This window comes from Perognathus longimembris, chromosome 7 (genome assembly GCF_023159225.1).
Source record: "Perognathus longimembris pacificus isolate PPM17 chromosome 7, ASM2315922v1, whole genome shotgun sequence".
Classification (NCBI taxonomy): domain Eukaryota; kingdom Metazoa; phylum Chordata; class Mammalia; order Rodentia; family Heteromyidae; genus Perognathus; species Perognathus longimembris.
This window is the reverse complement of record NC_063167.1, coordinates 31,373,272-31,390,933: the sequence shown is the minus strand read 5'-3', so window position 1 is coordinate 31,390,933 and position 17,662 is coordinate 31,373,272. Positions and strand designations below refer to the sequence as shown.

The 17,662-nt window shown below is 51.3% G+C and overlaps 1 protein-coding gene across 1 annotated transcript; it reads right to left on the bottom strand.

The window, feature by feature from the left end:
- Positions 1–881: 881 nt before the first annotated feature.
- On the bottom strand, positions 882–3,291 carry Foxd2 (forkhead box D2). The gene has a single exon (XM_048349901.1). It carries the CDS (start codon positions 3,246–3,248, stop codon positions 1,728–1,730), a length of 1,521 nt encoding a protein of 506 aa, XP_048205858.1. The 5' UTR covers positions 3,249–3,291; the 3' UTR covers positions 882–1,727.
- Positions 3,292–17,662: the final 14,371 nt, after the last annotated feature.

The window sequence follows — 17,662 nt, the reverse complement described above, 5'->3', positions numbered from 1 at the left end:
GGAGATTCTGTAAATAGAGCCTTCCACTCTGGGGGGACGGATTCTAAAGGGCCTACAATGACAAAAAAGAAATCTCTCTTCTCTTAGAAAAAGACAGCAACTAAATCACACACACACACACACACACACACACACACACAAACACAGAGAGAGTTAAAAAGCAAGATAACCCAGACACACACAAAAACAAACCACAAACTCCATATAAAGTCCCTGCACGCAGAGGCATACAGAATACATCAAGAGATATATTCATCTTGTATTCCATGGCACACTATACAAGAGCATCCAGCACCCAGATCTGCCCAGACCATGTCAAAAACTCAACTAGAAGGTGAGACTCCTCAGGTGCATTTGACACATCATCCTTCTGCCCAACCCTGGGCAAAACTTTTCCTAGTACCAGAGTGAAAATGAAAGTGCAGGAGGGATTACAACCTTCCCAGCGATCTGGCCCCATCTGCAGCTGAAGGCCAAGGCCAAAATACCTCCAGTACCTCCTAAGACTAAACCTTCCACTCTGCCTGTCCAGCCCTTCCTCAGTCCCCCTCTGCTGGCAAGCTCTGGGTCTCATTTAAGACCTGGACAAGGATTAGGGCGTGCAGGCAAGCAGATGGAGCTGGTGACTGCTTAAGTTCACATACATTTATTCAATTGACACCAACGGGAAGGGAGAGGGAGACAAGATTTTTCTTTTCTTCCACACAAACCATCAGATGATTTCACAGTCTCCCTTAAGTGGAGAAATCTAAATCAATGCACACCAGTGGACAGAGAATGCAGAGAGCAGCCCGCTGTACAGATATTTACACATAATTACAGGACCCCCTGCCAAAGCTCTGTGCCCTTGCCCACCCCACCCCTGCCTCTCCAGTTCCTGATCCAGACCCTCCTCTCCCACCCGACATCATCACCTCGAACTATAATAAATATCACAGGGCCTGGGGTAGGGCATAAGGCCGAAAGGGCTGCCGGCCCTGACCAGCTACGGGAGTGGGAGGTAAAGTTCCTTTGAAAACATCCAAACACGTGAGAGAAAGGATTTTCCTCAGTGGGGGTGGGATCTGTGGGTTTCTAGAAGGATCGTGGAGACCCCAGCTCCACCTCTCCTTTCAGCTTGACACTGCCTTAGGCTTCTAATTTCCTTGGAGAAAAGCAAAACCAAAAAAAAAAATCGTTGAAATTTTCTTTTTAAGCACAAAGCGGGTAACAGATGTCTTTAAATTATAGTATTGGACAAGCAAGATCTCAAAGTTGAGGAAGGAATGGGAGTGGGGGAGGAAGGAGCTGAGACTTCTCCACGCCCGCCCGAGGTGTTTCTGGCGGGATCCGCAGGGCTCCCGCAGGCGTATCTCTGGGAAAGCTTTCTTCCGGGGCTTCCATTGGGGGCGCCGAGGCCGGAAAAAAAAAAAAAACATAAAAAACAAAAAACCAAAGGCTCCCCGTCTCTTATTGTACCGATCAAAGTGGAAGGGGATCTTGGCTTGAGACCTCTTCGCGCAGACCCGGGCCTGGCCCGAGAGAAGGAAGCCCGCTTCGTCCCAACTCTCGGCGACCTTCTGAGCGTTGGAGCCCCCCCGTGCCCCCTCCCCAAGTGCCAAGTCACCCGCTCCGGCCCAGGTCTGGAGACTCTTCATAAATAAGACTCCCTGAGTTCCGCTGGGGCCGCAGGAGCTCCGGCAGAGGCGGAGCAGTGCGGGCCTCACCGGCCCTGAGCCCCTGTGCGGTCAGAAGTGGCAGCCACTGAGGCCGGCGACTTTGCTGGCAAACGGGGGCCCCGAGGACAGGAGCGCGTCCCCGGGGTGCGAGAGGCGGATGTGGCCGGCCACCGGAGCCAGGGCGGGGGCAGTCAGCATGGCCAAGACCTGGGCTTGACCTCCGGGACCCGCGGCGGCGGCAAACGGCGACCCCGGGGATCCCTCGCTGCCGCCCGGGGGTGCGGCCCCGCCACCTCCGTGGCCCATGATGTGGTCTATGGAAAAGGAAGGCCTCTGCCCCGGCCCTGCGCCCCCGCCGCCCGCACCGCCGCCCGCGTCCGTCTTGAGACCCTGGCGCAGGAGTGCGGTGGACAGGCTGGCCGCGGTGCCGGCTGCGGGAGGGCTCAGGGATGCGGGGTAGAAAGCTTTGGCGCAGCCGAGCTCTGCGCCTAGGAAAGCGGGCAGGCCTGCGGGGCCCGGGCCGGATCCCGGTGCAGGAGCCGGGGCCGGAGCCGAGGCCGTGCCCGCGAACACGGAGGCCGTCGGAGGTCCGGGCGGAGGCGCGGCCGCGCGGCCTGGGGGGACCGACAGCTGGCAAGGAGCGGCGGCGGCGAAAGCGAAGGCGTGCGGGTGTGGATGCGGATGTGGGGCCGGCCCCGGCGGGGGTGCCCCGTAGGCCGGGAGCGCCAGACCATAGCCGTAACCGTAGGCGCCGTAAGCGGCAAAGCCCGGCAGGAAGGCGCCGGGGTCCCCCGCGGCTGCGGCCCCGCCACGCAACAGCAGCTCCGGGTGCGGGTGCGGGTGCGGAGGCGGCAGCGGCTGCCGCTTGAAGCGCTTGCGGCGCCGCAGGAAGCTGCCGTTGTCGAACATGTCGGCGGACTCCGGGTCGAGCGTCCAGTAGTTGCCCTTGCCCGGGTTGCCCGGCTCGCGGGGGATCTTGACGAAGCAGTCGTTGAGCGAGAGGTTGTGGCGGATGCTGTTCTGCCAGGCGGGGAACTTCTCCCGGTAGTAGGGGAAGCGGCCGCTGATGAACTCGCAGATCTCGCTCAGCGTCAGCCGCTTCTTGGGGCTCTGCAGGATGGCCATGGTGATGAGCGCGATGTACGAGTAGGGCGGCTTCACCAGCGGGCTCCGCGTCGCCGCGCCCCCCGACGGCGGTCCCGGCCCTGGCCCCGCCGCGCCCCGGGCCGCCGCCGCCGCCGCAGCTACCGCCGCGGCCGCCGCGCCGGGCCCCGGGCTCCCAGCAGCCGCCGCCGCCGCCGCTGCCGCCGCCCCCCGGGGCGCCAGCACGCGGGGCTCGCCGTCCGAACAGCCCCCGGACTCCTCCTCGTCCTCCGCTACGTCGGCCTCCGCGTCCTCCAGGGGAGGCTCGTGGCCGTGGGGGAGCACATCCCGGGGGGCGCGGGGCCCCGAGCGGGCTGGGAGCTCCCCCCCGCCGCCGCCGCCGCCGCCGCCGCCGCCCACCACGTCTATGTCTGCGTCGGCCTCGGACAGCGCGGCCGGGGAGCTCTCGGAGGACATGATCTCGCAGCAGCAGCTGCCCAGGGTCATGGTGCCGCCGCCGCTCTCCGGCTCCGCTCCGGCCGCGGCTCCGGCTCGGGCCGCGCTGCCTCTGGGGCGAGTGTGTTTTGCGCGCGGGCGGGGAGGGGGCGGAGGACCGGGACGGACCGGGAGGGGTGTCCCGGCTCCGCAGCGCGCCCTGGCGGCTGCACGCGGCCGCTCACACCCTGCCGGTGGAGGGGAGCGGGAGGCGGGGACGCGGGGGGCGGCCTGGGGGGGGGACGGGGACGGGACACCCTGGCTGTTCCCTCCGCGGGCTCCGGAGCCCCGAGTTGGGATCTGTACCCAGGACGCCGCAAGGCAGAAGGAGCCGAGTCGCCTCTTACTCCGGGCCGGTATGGGCTCCTAATTTCCCCGGGGCGAGTGGGGGGGGGTCGAAGAATTAGTCCCTCCCGCCTAGCGGTCGCAGAGAGCGGAAGGACCGTGGGCCTGGGGCGGAGCTCCCAAGGCGGGGTTGGGCGGGGAGGAAGGGGGCGGGCGGAGGGCCTGGGCGCTGGGGCTCGGCGGGAACCAACCTCCGGCGCGGTGGGAGCTGGGCTCGCCAGGCTGGAGGCGGGTCGTCCGCTTCCCGGCTGCTCCCGCAAGCCCTCACTCCCCGGAGCCCCACGCCTTCGGTGCGCTGAGCCCCCTTGGAAGTTCAGGCTCCCTGGGGCGCCGGCCGCAGTGGCGGCAGCCTACATCTACCATCTCCCTGAGGCGGCGCCCGCGGACCACCGCGGCCGTAGCGCCCGTGGAACTCGCCCAGTTGCCTAAGAAGCCCTGACGGACGCGGTGGATGGCAGGCCCGCCAGACCGGCCTTCCAGATGGAAGGGGGTGGGGGAGTGGGGAAGCGATCGCGACGTGCAAACTTGGCGCTCGTGTTTAGCGGCCTCGGAAAGGTGAGAATTTCCCCCCCTGTCCTTCTTTCTGAGACCGAGACCCCATCACCACCACCACCACCCCCGGGGAGACCCCGGGAGCGCGCCGCCTGCTGCGGTCCTTCTCCACCTCGGCTCGATCCCCGGGACGCGGAAGGCTCCCTCGCTCCGGGACTGCCTGTACTCCCGTCGGTTTTCCATCTCGGCTGCCCGGGATGAACGTCTGTTTCAGTCTCCTAGTGAAACTCTGGAATTGGGTGACCCACCTTTGTGGGTCTGGGAGTTCCTGGCTCAATTTCCCCGGCTCCCTCATCTCCGCCCCAGACGCGAGGAGAGCGGCTTCTTCCCCCACCCCATCCCCCGCCTTGATGGCCGTGGGGCGTTAGGGACAAGACGTCGGGACTTCCTCGGACACCTTCCTCCGAGAACCCTGACCTGAGCCCCGGGCTAGTGTTTCCTTTATCTCGGGATCTCATGCACTAGGTGGCCCTGGGAGCTTTAAAAAAAAAACAAAAAAAAAACAAAAACAGCCGGGCTCCTGCCCATCCTCTTAGGCCTCTCTTCCACTAGCCTACTTCCAGGACCCGAAACGGATCACTGTAGCTGCCACGGAGCCCGTTTCAATTTCTGGAACGTGGAAGAGGAGGTCCAGGGCTGGACCAAGGCTGGGACGGAGCGGATGGGGCGATCACTGCCTCCACAGCGCCGCGCAGTGGCGGCCTGAGTTGCAGCTGCGCTCCTCCGTTAAAAGGCTGATGGGGCCGTCCTTAGCTAACTTTCCCTTTAGAGCCTCAGTTTCCTGGTCTGTGTAGCCATTAAGAGCAGTGTAAGCTTGAAGAGTCAGCCTTTGGGTTTCCAGTCTTAGCTTCAGTATCTACCAGCTGCCCATTGGGTAAGTTTTCTTCCTCTATCAAAATGAGATTTAGAACACCTATTTCGTGACTAATACGTTAAAAAAAAAAAGTAGCTATATTCCAGTGTGCTTTATGAAGCATACTGAGAGGAGAGCACTTCGCATATTCTTAGGGGCCCGTGTTCTGGGAAAAAAAGGTGCTTAGGGGGTGATATAGTCTCTCACCTGAATCTTAAGCCCCGGTACCACATCTAGTCCCTGTGCACACTTATCAGGCCCCTGTAGGTGGGATGGGGTGGGGTTGGGGGTATACAGCCTGAATCTTAGCAAAGTGAATGTGAGGCAAAGTGAGTGAGTTATTTTGTCCTGCAGCAGTTTTCAGAAGAGACTAGGTAGATTCAGCTCTTCCATTCTACAGATGGGGCTACTGAGACTCAGAGAAGGGGGAAAGAACCCACCCAGTCTCCTGAAACAAGATAGAGCAGGGCTGGGTTCTAACACTTGTAAAAGCCTCACAATAGAGTTTTTCATCCTCCCAAACTCAGAGCAAAAGAGGGTGAGAGGCAGATCTGGTTCATATTTTGGGTGCACTGAGTCTGCATAAATGCTATATCCTTGGGGGAAAATGAGTGTCCCAGTCCTCAAATCCGGTACATTAAATTAGACCGCCGTTAGCCTAGAACTGCAATGTTGGCAGGGCCCTCCAGAAAAAAGTCTTGGTGAGAAGTTTCTGTCCTAAGTACAGATAAGCTAACATACCTTGGGTTGCTAGATTTAGCAGATATGTTTTATCTGGCAACCGTACACATACCTCAGGCTTGCTTTCTACTGCACGGAGCTCTTTTTCACATTCCCAGGACCTCACTCATAGATATCCCACACCGCCGACCACACACTAACTCCAACCCAGCTCAGCTCTGCTTGTGTCCAAATAAGTGGGGAGAAAAATGGGTACTAGTGTGGTCCTATCCATCTCACCTTCTGAATGCCTTCATTTGGAAAATGGCAACCGGGAATGGATAGCTTCCTGCATTGCCAGCCTGATCTTCTGGCTCCTCCAGCTCCCATCTTCTGCCCAGCTTCAGGGTAGAACTGACAGACATTTCCTGCCTACATCTCCTTGTTCTAATGCTCCCAGGAAGACACTCTATCCTCAAGGTACAACTGGCAGCCCTTGCCTCTGCCTGGCCCTGCTGCACCCTCTCCGCTGACACCCACACTGAGGAAAAGAAGTATAGTAAGCCTGTCTTAATGGAGGATATATTATTACATAAGCTCTTGACAAAGTTTCATCAGAAAATTCCTGAGAACATTATACTGTGGAGCTCAGTGGACTCAGAGAAGCTGCCAATCTGTTGTGCTTTATCAACTGGGTTTAAACTCTGCCTTCTGAACTCCTTGAAGCCATCTGCCTGCTGGTTCCAAGAATCTTGTGCCTGTAATCCTAGCAATTCAAGAGGCTGAGATCTGAGAATCATGGTTCAAAGCCAGCTCAGGCAGGAAAGTCCTTGAGTCGCCTGTCTCCAATTAGCCACCAGAAAACTAAAGTGGTGCTATGGCTCAAAATGGTAGAGCACTAATTAGCCTTGGGGGGGAAAAAAAGCTCAGGAACAGAGCCCAGGTCTTGAGTTCAAAGCCCCATAACCAACAACAATGAAAATCTGTATAGAACCTCCTAGTCAGTTTTGCAGGGTGGAGTGGCATATGATCTTAAAGAACCACCCAGGCTCTTCATGTGCAGGTTTACAGGAGTGGAAACTGAGGCTCAGACTGATTTGGGATAGACCCAGTTGTTCAGATTCCCAGCCCAAATTTATCCAAAGAGCTACCTTCCTTGACTGAGCTCCCCTCTTCTCTGTGAACGAGGTTTCTCTTCTTTGCTTATCCCGTCGGTCCATGGCTCTGGTTCAATTTGTTTTAAACGTGCCTAGGTTCTATGAAGGCTGAGAGAACACCCTCCCCCCAGCACTCAAGATCAGTTTTCTTCAATTCTCCAATGGTCCCTGGCCTTCTGGGTCAGCCTCTTGTATATTGTTCAGCTGTGTATGCCTAGTGCCCGCAGCTCAGTTTGCCTAGGCAAAAATCTGGAGGTGATTCTGGAAGCCTGGGCTCCAGCACCCTTGCCTAGCAGGTTCCATGGATGCTAATCAGGTCTTAGTTGTGGCATCTAGAGCTGTGCCCAGCCTCCCCCATCTGCCTTGCTGCCAGCCAGCTGGCACAAGCAGCCCAGAACAATTGGGAGGAAGCATTTGGGGAGAGACGCTGTGCCTGTCCAGGAGTAGCCATTCTAAAGTGTTTTCACACCCAGGTGAAGTTGTTGAGTGTTTTATTGCACAGCATGTTGTTTTCAGAGGCCTTTGGGCCATCTCTTCCACTCCTTATCTTACTGCCTCTGTGGACAGGCCTTTCTCTGAGGACGGGGAAAGAAGAGCCCTGAGGCGATTGTGTGGATATAATTAAATCAATATCAGAACTGGAGGAGAGCGGAAATAGTGGAAGAGGGATTTGTCCCTGGACGCTGGTGGAGCCTGAGGCCTGAGTTTGGAGGTGGGAAGGGAGTGCAGTTTCTGCCCGAAGCCGGGCTCCGGAGGAAGGCCTGGGCCAAGGTTCCATGCCCGTGTACTTCTCGAATTTTGGCCTCAGCCCCGCACACTCATCTAGTTCTCCGCCTGGATCGAAGCCTGCGGAAGCGTGTTTGGATTGCTTGGGCTGGATTGAAGGCGATCCCCACATCGTGTGACGTGCAAGGGGGGGACCAGGTGTGGGTCGTGGTCCCTGAAGCCCATCTGCCCCAGGCGCCTCTGCTGGGAGCTCACACCTCAACGTGGCAAAGCTCACAGGGAGGAATTCCCACCTTCCCCGTCGTCCCTTACGCCGGGCCACCGTCCTCTCCGGGCTCCGTTCGCGGTGAAGCGGGGAGAGGGTGCTTGGTCACCCCGCGGCCGAGCGCGCTGCAGCGGGTGAGAGGAGAGCGCCGCGGAGATTGCCCAATCCGGTGGGTTCGTGGGAAGAGGGTTGCGGGCTCCCCGAGAGGTAGAAACGGCACCGCTTCCACCTCCGGGCAGCGGTGGCCGGCTCCGCAGATCCGCCCAAGGTCGCTGCCAGTGCGGCGGGGCTGAGCTGAGTCCACGCGCTGGGGAGCGAGCGGCAGAGGCCGCCAAACCGCTGGGATGGGGACCCTTGCGGAGTGCTGGAGAGAGCTCCAGGTCTTGACATTGTGGCGGGTTCTCTCCCGGATCGCATGGCCTGTGTGTCTGCATTCTGGGTGAGGAGGGCTCTGTGTGGTGGAGTAAGGCTGAACGACCGGCGCCCGTTCCGCACCCTCCCACTTCAAACCTTAGGCGCAGTGCTTAGGGACGGGGTGACCCAGGAGTCCCCGGGATAGAGAACCACTCAAGCTTCCAGCTTTCTTCCAGGGCCTGCTTCGAGGAGACCTGGTGGGGCGGGGTGGGGGGGCAGTAGCCAGACCCCAGCGGGCCGGTGGTAGGGCAGTGTGCGCTCAGTAAACGGCTGCTCGTGCGTCCTGAGTTGGGATAATGTCCGAAGGAGTCCGCCTCGAAGTAGGAATCGAGTTTCCCCTTGCACCACGCACGCACGGACGGGTTACACTTCGCCCTTTTGAGCCCTATGTGACTTTTTGAGTCGAGTCACATAGGCACACAGTGGGAAACCAGGCCCAGTCCCTGCGAGGTCTTCCAGTCCCAGTGAGGTCTTGCAGTCGCAGCTGAGCTTGGGGGGCTTGGGAGGAGGGGAGAGGGGGGACGGGACACCAGGCCTGGCTGCTCCGACGATGCCTGGAGAACAGCGACCTCTGGAGGAGTGTCCCATCCGCACCAAGTCAGGAACTGATGGGGGGGGGGGGCTCTCTACACCCCCCCCCACTCAACCTCACGACTCCTTTTCCAAGCTATAACCGCGTTTCATATCCATTCACAGCTACCTCACTGCACAGCTCACCTGCTTCCTGACTCGACCTTCTCCAAAATGTCCAATGAATCCACTCCACTCACCCTTTGGGTAACATGCTAAGTGTTGTTGGCTTTTTTTTTGTTTGTTGTTTAAATCTCTGTCTTCCAACTCTTCTTCCCCCACCCACTGACAGAAATACAGAATTGGACTAGAATTTTCAAAGGTCACTTCTCAGCTGGGGAAATGGAGACCTGGAGAAAGGGCTGACTTGCTGGAGGTTACACAGATAGCACTGGAAACTTAGTATCTGCTTTCCCAGCCCTGAGTCTTCTCTATCTCATCTAGGTGGAGTACACATAAAATGGGGGTTGTCATTTTGATCTGAGAGGTTTGGGTGGGGGATTTGGGCCGAGGTGAGTGAACATGCAAGGGGAAACTGGGGGAAAGGCCCAGTGCTGCAGAATGAGGGAAAAGGGGAGAGAAGCACAGTTTTGCTATGAGATCAGACTTTTCTTTCCTCCAGCCCCAGCCCAGATCAAGCTACTTTGAAGGGTTCCAAATTTCTGAGGTTGACTGAATGTCTTATGTAAGCAAATGGGCAGGGCAGGAGTCTGGGAACAGCCTGACTCAGGCAAATACTACCCTTTCCTATTAAACACCACCCACCTTGCCAAGGGAGGGAGGGGCTTAGAGACTCCTGGTGCAGAAAGGGGAAGATGATTTGCAGGTAATTGGCCTGAGGCCTCAGGGATACCTGCCCAACAGCCGGAAGCATTTGCAGGACTGGGTACTGTGTGCCTGTCTGCACAGGATAGCTGTGAATTTATACCTGTGATGAATGAGGAGCCAAACTGCATAACTGGAAACAAGGCCCTCAGCACCTTGGCATTGGGTCATGTAGCCATTGATACCATTTAAGGCTAATGTATCTGGGAAGCAACAAGAGCCTTCTAGCAGGCTCCTGAGGTTCTCAACAGGACTGTGAATGGTAACTGTTTCCATATGGAACTCATTAAAAGCTCTGATTCTAAAATCAGATTGTCTTCCACCGGGGATGTACTTGTCAGATGAGACTGAGGCCCTGAGAGATGCAAAGGACACACCTGAGATGACACAGGAAGATGGAGGCAGGGCTGGGAGCAGAGCCCAGGCCTGGACTCCGGCCATACTGCTTTCCTTCAGCTGCAGAACAAACCAGTGGGAGGTGCACAGCAAAGCAGAGCAGGCATCCCCCAACATGTCAAGGCTGGAGAGGAGAGCAAGGGACCCCACTGACACATCCTGACTCATGGTTGGTTTGAAAATCCCTGAGGTAACAGGCTAAACATTTCCTTGGTCCCAGCCTCAAACCAGCTATCTGGATACTTTAAAAGAGAGGACACAATATTGAGATTATCTGAGACTTGAATGTGAGAGCAGCATGGTTTGAACCATCTCTAAGACTTGAACTTGTGATATACCTGCATGCCTTTAAGACTCCTACTGAGTGCCTACCTAGCCTCTGCTTCATTACCATCAAGGTAACCTACAGCATCTCAGAGGCATAGTAAAACATCCCTCTTGGTATATTTTCCTTGCATGGAGTCTCAGCACCATCTCCTGGCTGCCCTTTGCCTTGGTCTCTCTGCCCCCTGGGTTAGCCCTGTGGGAATTTGGAGATGGTGGCTATGCCCACCCTTAACTCTCCAGGTATATGACCCCAGGCCTTTCTTTCATGTACATCTTGCTTGCCATCCCTTATATTAACCAGGATTAGATTCAGCCACAAGAAACAGATGCCTTCTCTCCTCCACATCAGTGCCATAAACAAGATTGGTGTTTATGTTTGTGCAGGCCCTTCATGGTCTCAGGGATCCAAGGTCTTCTCTTTTGTGACTGATTTTTTGTGTGTGAGAGATTCAATCCAACTAGCAGAAATTCAATACAACCCTGCTTGGCAAAAGGGATCTGTCTTTCATGTCTCTGGAAAGTTCATAGGTTCTACTTTTAGGCAGAGCTGTACACAGGGACTCATACTCTGTTATTAGGACTCTATCCTCTCCATAGGCAGTTTCTTTCTGTGTGGGCCTCAGTGTAAAACAGCATTCTCCACATGGCAGAAGAGAATCTAGCAGCTAAACCTGCATGCCTGTCTTCCCAGGGCCCCAGACTACATATAATCTCAACTTGCCAGCATCCATGCATCAGATCATAGAGCAGGAGTAGCTGGCTGGGCCTTCGTCTGACAGAGCTAAGTTGGTCTGTCTGCTCTTGGAGTTAAGTGGGAAGGAGACAGAGACTGGGCAGACCCATCAATCACTACAGAACACAAAGGGGGGTGGGGATTTTGTTCAACAAGGATTTCTGTCACTCCAAACCCATATGCGTGGTCAGCTCATCACACAAAAAACAGTTGACTTTTTTTTTCTCACAAGCAATGGGGACAAATGGAAGATTTTGACCGGGCACTATCTGGCAGATGCTTTCGTTTAGCCATTTTAAAGAGAGAAATTGAAAACTGTATGGTGGCCAAGGCCTATAGTCCTAGTGCTCAGGAGGCTGAGGCAGAAGGACTTTGAGTTGGAGGCCAGCCTGGGTTGCTTGGTGAAACTCTGCCGCAAAAGACAAACAGCACATCTGAAATACCAGAGTGAAAACACTTGGTACAATTTATACAAGATAAAAAAAATTTAAAGTGACAGCAAAGTCCTCTGTTGGAGAGGTAGGAACCTGGCAAAGAGGGTAATGATGAATGTGATTGATGCATGATGTGGTTATTTGCATGAATAAAAAGAGAACAATGAAAACTGCTTAAATTGCTTTAAGAAGGAGAGTGTTAGAGGGAGTGAATTTGATCAGGATACATTGTACACATGTATGGAAATGACACAGCAAAATGCTACTTGTGTAATTAGTATGTGCTAATAGCACTTTTTGAAAAAAATACATCTTAACAAAGCAACAATAAAAAGGGGTAGGGACTGAGACAGAACAAGAGAGAAACCCAGAGGGGAGGGGTTTGTTTTGGTGTTGTGCCTGTTTTGGGGGCTTGAACTCAGGGCCTAGACACTGTCCCTAAGCTTTTGTGATCAAGGCCAGCACTCTACCACTTGAGCCACAGCTTCATTTCTAGCATTTTGGACTAAGTTTGGTTAACTGGAGATAAGAGTCTCATGAACTTTCCTGCCCCACTTTAAACTATGATCCTTAGATCTCAGTCTCTTGAGTTGCTTGGATTACAGGTTGAGAAACCCAGTTTTTGCTAGGACCAGGGCTCATGGACATGGGCTCAGGTTTCAGACACAGTGGGATTCAGGGACTCAAACACTGTGATTGAGGCTCTGCCTTTCTCTTCCACTCACTCTTTGTGAGTTGAATTCCACAAAAAATAAAGCCACAGAGAAAAAGATGCTGGGTCCCTGAAACCACTGAATGGTTCACAGGCTGCATGTGAAAGAGACATAAATAATAACCTTGTCTCAGCCAGTGATGTGGAATGAAATGGCTCAGCTGAAGGTTCTAGTTGTGAAACTAGAACCCTGGTCCTGGAGAACATGTCCAGGGAGACATGCGAGACCCTCAGGGAAAGGAAAGGATGCAGGAGAAACCACCTCTGTTTTCAGAAACATAACATTAATTCTGATGATTTAGTCTTGCCGCTGAGGAATCCCAGGCAGAGGGAGAAGTATGCCACATCATTCATTCTTCCTCTGATTCTTGTGTCCACATATCTAAACCAACTAAGAATTTACTAAGGTAGAATGATTATTAAGGATTGGTAATAGTAATGTGTTAGTGTTCTTTCAAAAGTCCAGTCACTTTGTTCACTATTTCATTGAATCCTTACAGCTACTCAGTGAAGTAGGTACAACTGTATCCCCACTTTGTAGATGAAAAATGATGAGGTTGAACATAATATCATCCTGTTTTCAAGGAGGTCACAGTGCATATGAGTGACCAACGGGAAGACATATTAGGACAACAAGGAGTTACTAGATGCCTTGGCTGCCCGGAGTGGGAGCCCTTTATGGTGTTGTCAGGGAAAGAAGCTCATAAAGTTCAGCATTTGAAATGGACCAAGAAGGGTTAGGAGCAACCAGTTTATTGCCTCAGTGCTGGGGCCACTTACATTTGGAGGACCAGAGGCAATGAAATGGACAGTTTGAGGCAGATCTTAGAACTGGATTGAAAGGACAGAAGAAGTCACAGTTGGCAACCCAGAAGGTCCGAGTGACATGGTCAGCAAGCCTAGAGGCTTGAAAAGTGGAGATACAAATAAACAAGCAAATAAATTAAAAATCTACTTCCCCCCACTGGCCAAAAGCTTAGAGCTAGAAGGCAGAAGAAGTCCTCAGCTTGGACAGATTGCCATCCAGGTCATAGATTCACCTACGGTAAGGTGCAATAAGTAGTCAAAGTTTCTCAGAGCTGAAGGCCTGAATGCCTGGGGAGCCCTGGTAACAGGCTCTGACAGGAAGGCCTTCCAGAGCAGTGGGGGTTGAGAAATTCTGAACATAGTCACCAAGGGTCTTTTTGAGAAGTAAAAGGGACAACTACTAAAAGAGCCAATACACAGGGAGCTTGGTGTCCTGCCAAGAGCTCCATGGAAATCTACTGATAGAGATTGCTCCTGCAGATAGACCCTGCGCACAGATGGTGTGGAATAAGGACAACCTCCTTATGCTGTTTGGAATGTTAAAATGGAAACAACGTAAACCCCCATGAGGGATTGGTAAGCAAATAATGGCACATTCAGAGAATGGAATAGTATGCTAAATAAAATAGAGTACAGCAGTTCTTTATTTATGACTCTAGAAAAGAGCTCCAAGATACATTGTTGAATGAAAAAAAATCAAGTTGTGGAAGTATAAACATTTATGCTTCCAATTGTGGTTTCCTGAGGAGGAAATAATGTATATATTGTTTTATATATGCAACAAAATATTTGGAAGGATGAATGAAAAACTAGTCATTGATTATCTGTTAGGGAAAATAGGGAACAAGAATGAAAAGGATACTTTTTATACTTTTTTTCTGGTACTGTGTCTTTTTGTTTGTTTTTTTTTTGGGTGTTTTTGGGTCTTAAATTCAAGATCTAGCCCTGCTTTCTTTCTCATTGCTGGCACCCCAGCCTCTAGCCCCACTTTTTACTGGTCAATTGGAAATGGAGTCTTGATGAAAGTAACTAGGATTACAGGCATAAGTCACTGATGCTCTACTCTTATTCATACTTTTAAAGCTCAATTAAGGTATTTAACAACAAAATATACTAACAGTAAAATATACTCTATATTTAACTATATATAAATCAATAAAATATCCCTTAAAATAAACAACTGATTATGTAATTGTAATCCCTCTGTACATCACCTTTACAAAGCAATAAAAAATAAATTAAAAAAGAAACAACTGAATCACTCCAATAAATGCAACTAAAATGTAAATAAATTAAAAATAATAAAAACCATTGCTATGTACTGAACATTTCCCATGGGCTCCAGCCTAGAATAATATGGTGGGCGGCTGTGAGCACTGAAGGCAGGATCTGTGAGAACCAGACCAAGTGGGTGTTTGCAAGTGTCCCTCATGATGCCTAGCTAGAACCCTAGATCTTCAGCCTTTCCCTCCTGTTCTGTTCTCATCCCTTTTGATTTCACTTATTTGCTTCCAATGTAGCCTTTCCGCCCCACCCGACCCCACCCCAGGCCAGACAGATGAGGATGGGTGGAGGAAGAAAGGGTTTCATAGGAAACAGCAGCACCTAGATCCTCTTCTTCCTTTCTAAACCCAGAGCCAGGCTTTTCCAGAAAGCCCACACGGCCCCAGAAACAGAATAATGCCCAGGGTAAGACTTGTTTTGCTCCCAAGCTGAGTCCATGCCTCTTGTCTCTGATTCCCATCAACCTCCTAAACTTCAGGTCCAGCCTCTAGGTAAGGGACAGTGTGCCCAGTTCTGGGGAAGGCTGCCCAGTGAAGCAAAGACAAGGGCCCTGTCTGAGAAACTCTCCTTATCAGGAAGGTAGGAAATCTTCATCTGCTACTTTAAAAAAGCCAATAAGACACATTCTCCCTGTTCTCAGAGGAGGCTCAAGGTGAGGTCAAGGCAGAGGACCCAGGATTGGTAAGTGACCAAGTAACTTAACAGCTCCCTTATAAAGAACTCTGGGCCTGTGTGCTGTTCCTGAGCTTTTGTGCTCAGGGTTAGCATTCTACCACTTGAGCCACAGCTCCACTTTCAGCTTTTTGGTAAATTGGAGTTATGAGTCTCACAGACATTCCTGCCCCGGCTGAATTTGAACCATGATCCTCAGATTTCACCCTCCAGAGTAGCTAGGATTGTAGGCATGAGCCACTAGCTCCAAGCTGGAAAGATACCTTTATAGATCAGGGCTGTGGGTGGGGAATGGGGTGTTGGGGTAAGCTGTGGGAGGTTTCTGATGTGTGGGGCTTTCTACCTCCACTGGCTCCTTCCACAGGGAGGAGGATGGCTCTGGAGTCAGGCAGACCTGGAGTCAAATCCTCAATTCAGTCTCTCTGTCATTTGACTTGGATAAGTCACTTGACTTTAATGAGTTCCAAATTCATCATTTATAATGATGTAATAAGGATATAATTATGACAGTTCCACCTTTGCCTCCCAAAGATAAACTACCCTTGATGGGTGTTTTTTGTGGGGTTTTTTTTTTACTACATTCCTGGATTCCTTTTGCTAGTGCTTTGGTGGGGTGTCTCGCATCTTTCTATGTGGGATTAGGCTATATTCCGTGGGCCCACCTTGTTATCATGTAGCATAATTAAATAGGTTGAATTAGGATGACTTCCATTTCTTCAGTGTTTTGGGAATATGAAGATATAGAAAGAGAATATATATAAATATACATAGAATATTTGTAATATATGTATATATAGGATATGTATATATAGAGGGGGAGGATATAAATACAGATATTTTATATACATTCATTCTCCCCCTCACAGCCTAAGTGCCTTCTGGTGGGAGCAGTGGAGGAATTGCCCTGCTAATGTTTGTTATCTTCTGTGCTCTTACCTATTAAGATAATTCAGTCAAACCAGACCAAGGATGTCTGTCAGCTATGTGACCCCCTTAGCTTTCAGCATAAGGCAGACTATTATTAAATCGGAAAGTTTGTAGCAGCCATAAATTAGGAAGATCTTGGTCAATGGTTGATTTTTTCCCCTGTGGCTTTGTATGTCTATGCTTCTTTATCTGACTGGATATTGCAATAGCCTTTAAATTTTTTTTTCTTAAGACTAGCACACTCCCAGTTGAGCCACAGCTCCACTTACAGCTTTTTGATGGTTAATTGGAGATAAGAGTCATAGACTTTCCTGCCCAGGCTGTCTCTGAACCACAGTTCTCAGATCTCAGCCTCCTGAGTAGCTAGGATTACAGGTATGAGCCACCAAGGCCTGGTTGCAATAATCTTTTAACTGATCTCATGGATGGCACTGTTGTTATTTAAACCACTAACACCATCTACATTGCACACTATGGCTATGAAGTTTCCTCTGAATACTAAGTGTTTAGCTACATCCTACAAATTTGTTTTGTTTTGTTTTTTGTCAGTCCTGGGGCTTGAACTCAGAGCCTGAGCACTGTCCCTGGCTTCTTTTTGCTCAAGGCTAGCACTCTACCACTTGAGCCACGGAGCTACTTCCGGCTTTTTCTATATATGTGGTGCTGAGGAATAGAACCCAAGGCTTCATGTATACGAGGAGAGCACTTTTACCACTAGGCCATATTCCCAGCCCCAACATCCTATAAATTTTTAAATATGCTGTTTCCACTTCATTAATAAATACTTTGTACCAGTTTTCTTCAACCTAAGGGATATTTAGATAAACATCTTTAATTTTCAGTTGCTTCATTTGTAGTCCAAAAATATATGCTTACACACATATAAGATTATGAAAAAAATCAAATGTTTTCATTATAGTTGTAATTTTAAATATGTTTATAAAACCATACTTGGGGTCATGTAGATTACTTCCTTTTAACAGAAACCTGATGTTTAAAGTTTTTGTTTTCTTATTATAGAGTAGTACTATATCAATCTTCAGATGAGGCAAAAATAAGATAGCTTTTATAAATAAATGCTGCATTTAGGTCAGCTGGTGGCATGGCCTGCTACAGGAAGGAAGACTTCTAGTTTATTCAAAAGAAAAATAAATGGTGGGCGAATTTAACCATCACATCAAACCCATATAAGCATAGGGAATTTATACCTGCACATACTAAATGACATGATAAAACTTTGAAGTCCATATTGGAGATCTATTGAAATTTTTTTCCTTTACAAGTTGACCATGGCTGGGTGCCAGTGGCTCACACCTGCAATCCTAGCTATTCAGGAGACTGAGATCTGAGGATCACAAATTGAAGCCAGCTCAGGCAGAAAAGTCCATGCGCCTTTCATCTCCAATTAACTACTAAAAAGGCTCAAAGTGGAGCTGTGGCTCAAGTAGGAGAGCACTAGCCTTGAGCAGAAATGTTCTGGGACATTCCCAGGAATGGTGTGCGTGCGCACACATGCACACACGTGCACACACACACACAGAGAACATTGCGATGCACCTATAATCCTAGCTAATTAGAAGTCTAAGGAGATTTGTGGTTTAAAGCCAGCCTTGTCAGAAAGTCTGTGAGACTCCGTCACCAACCAGCCAGCAACAAGCAAGGCTGAAAGCATGGCTCAAGTGATAAGAGTGCCAGCCATGGGCAAGCAAGCCTAGAGAGACCCTGAGTTCAAGCCCTGGTATACACACACACACACACACACACACA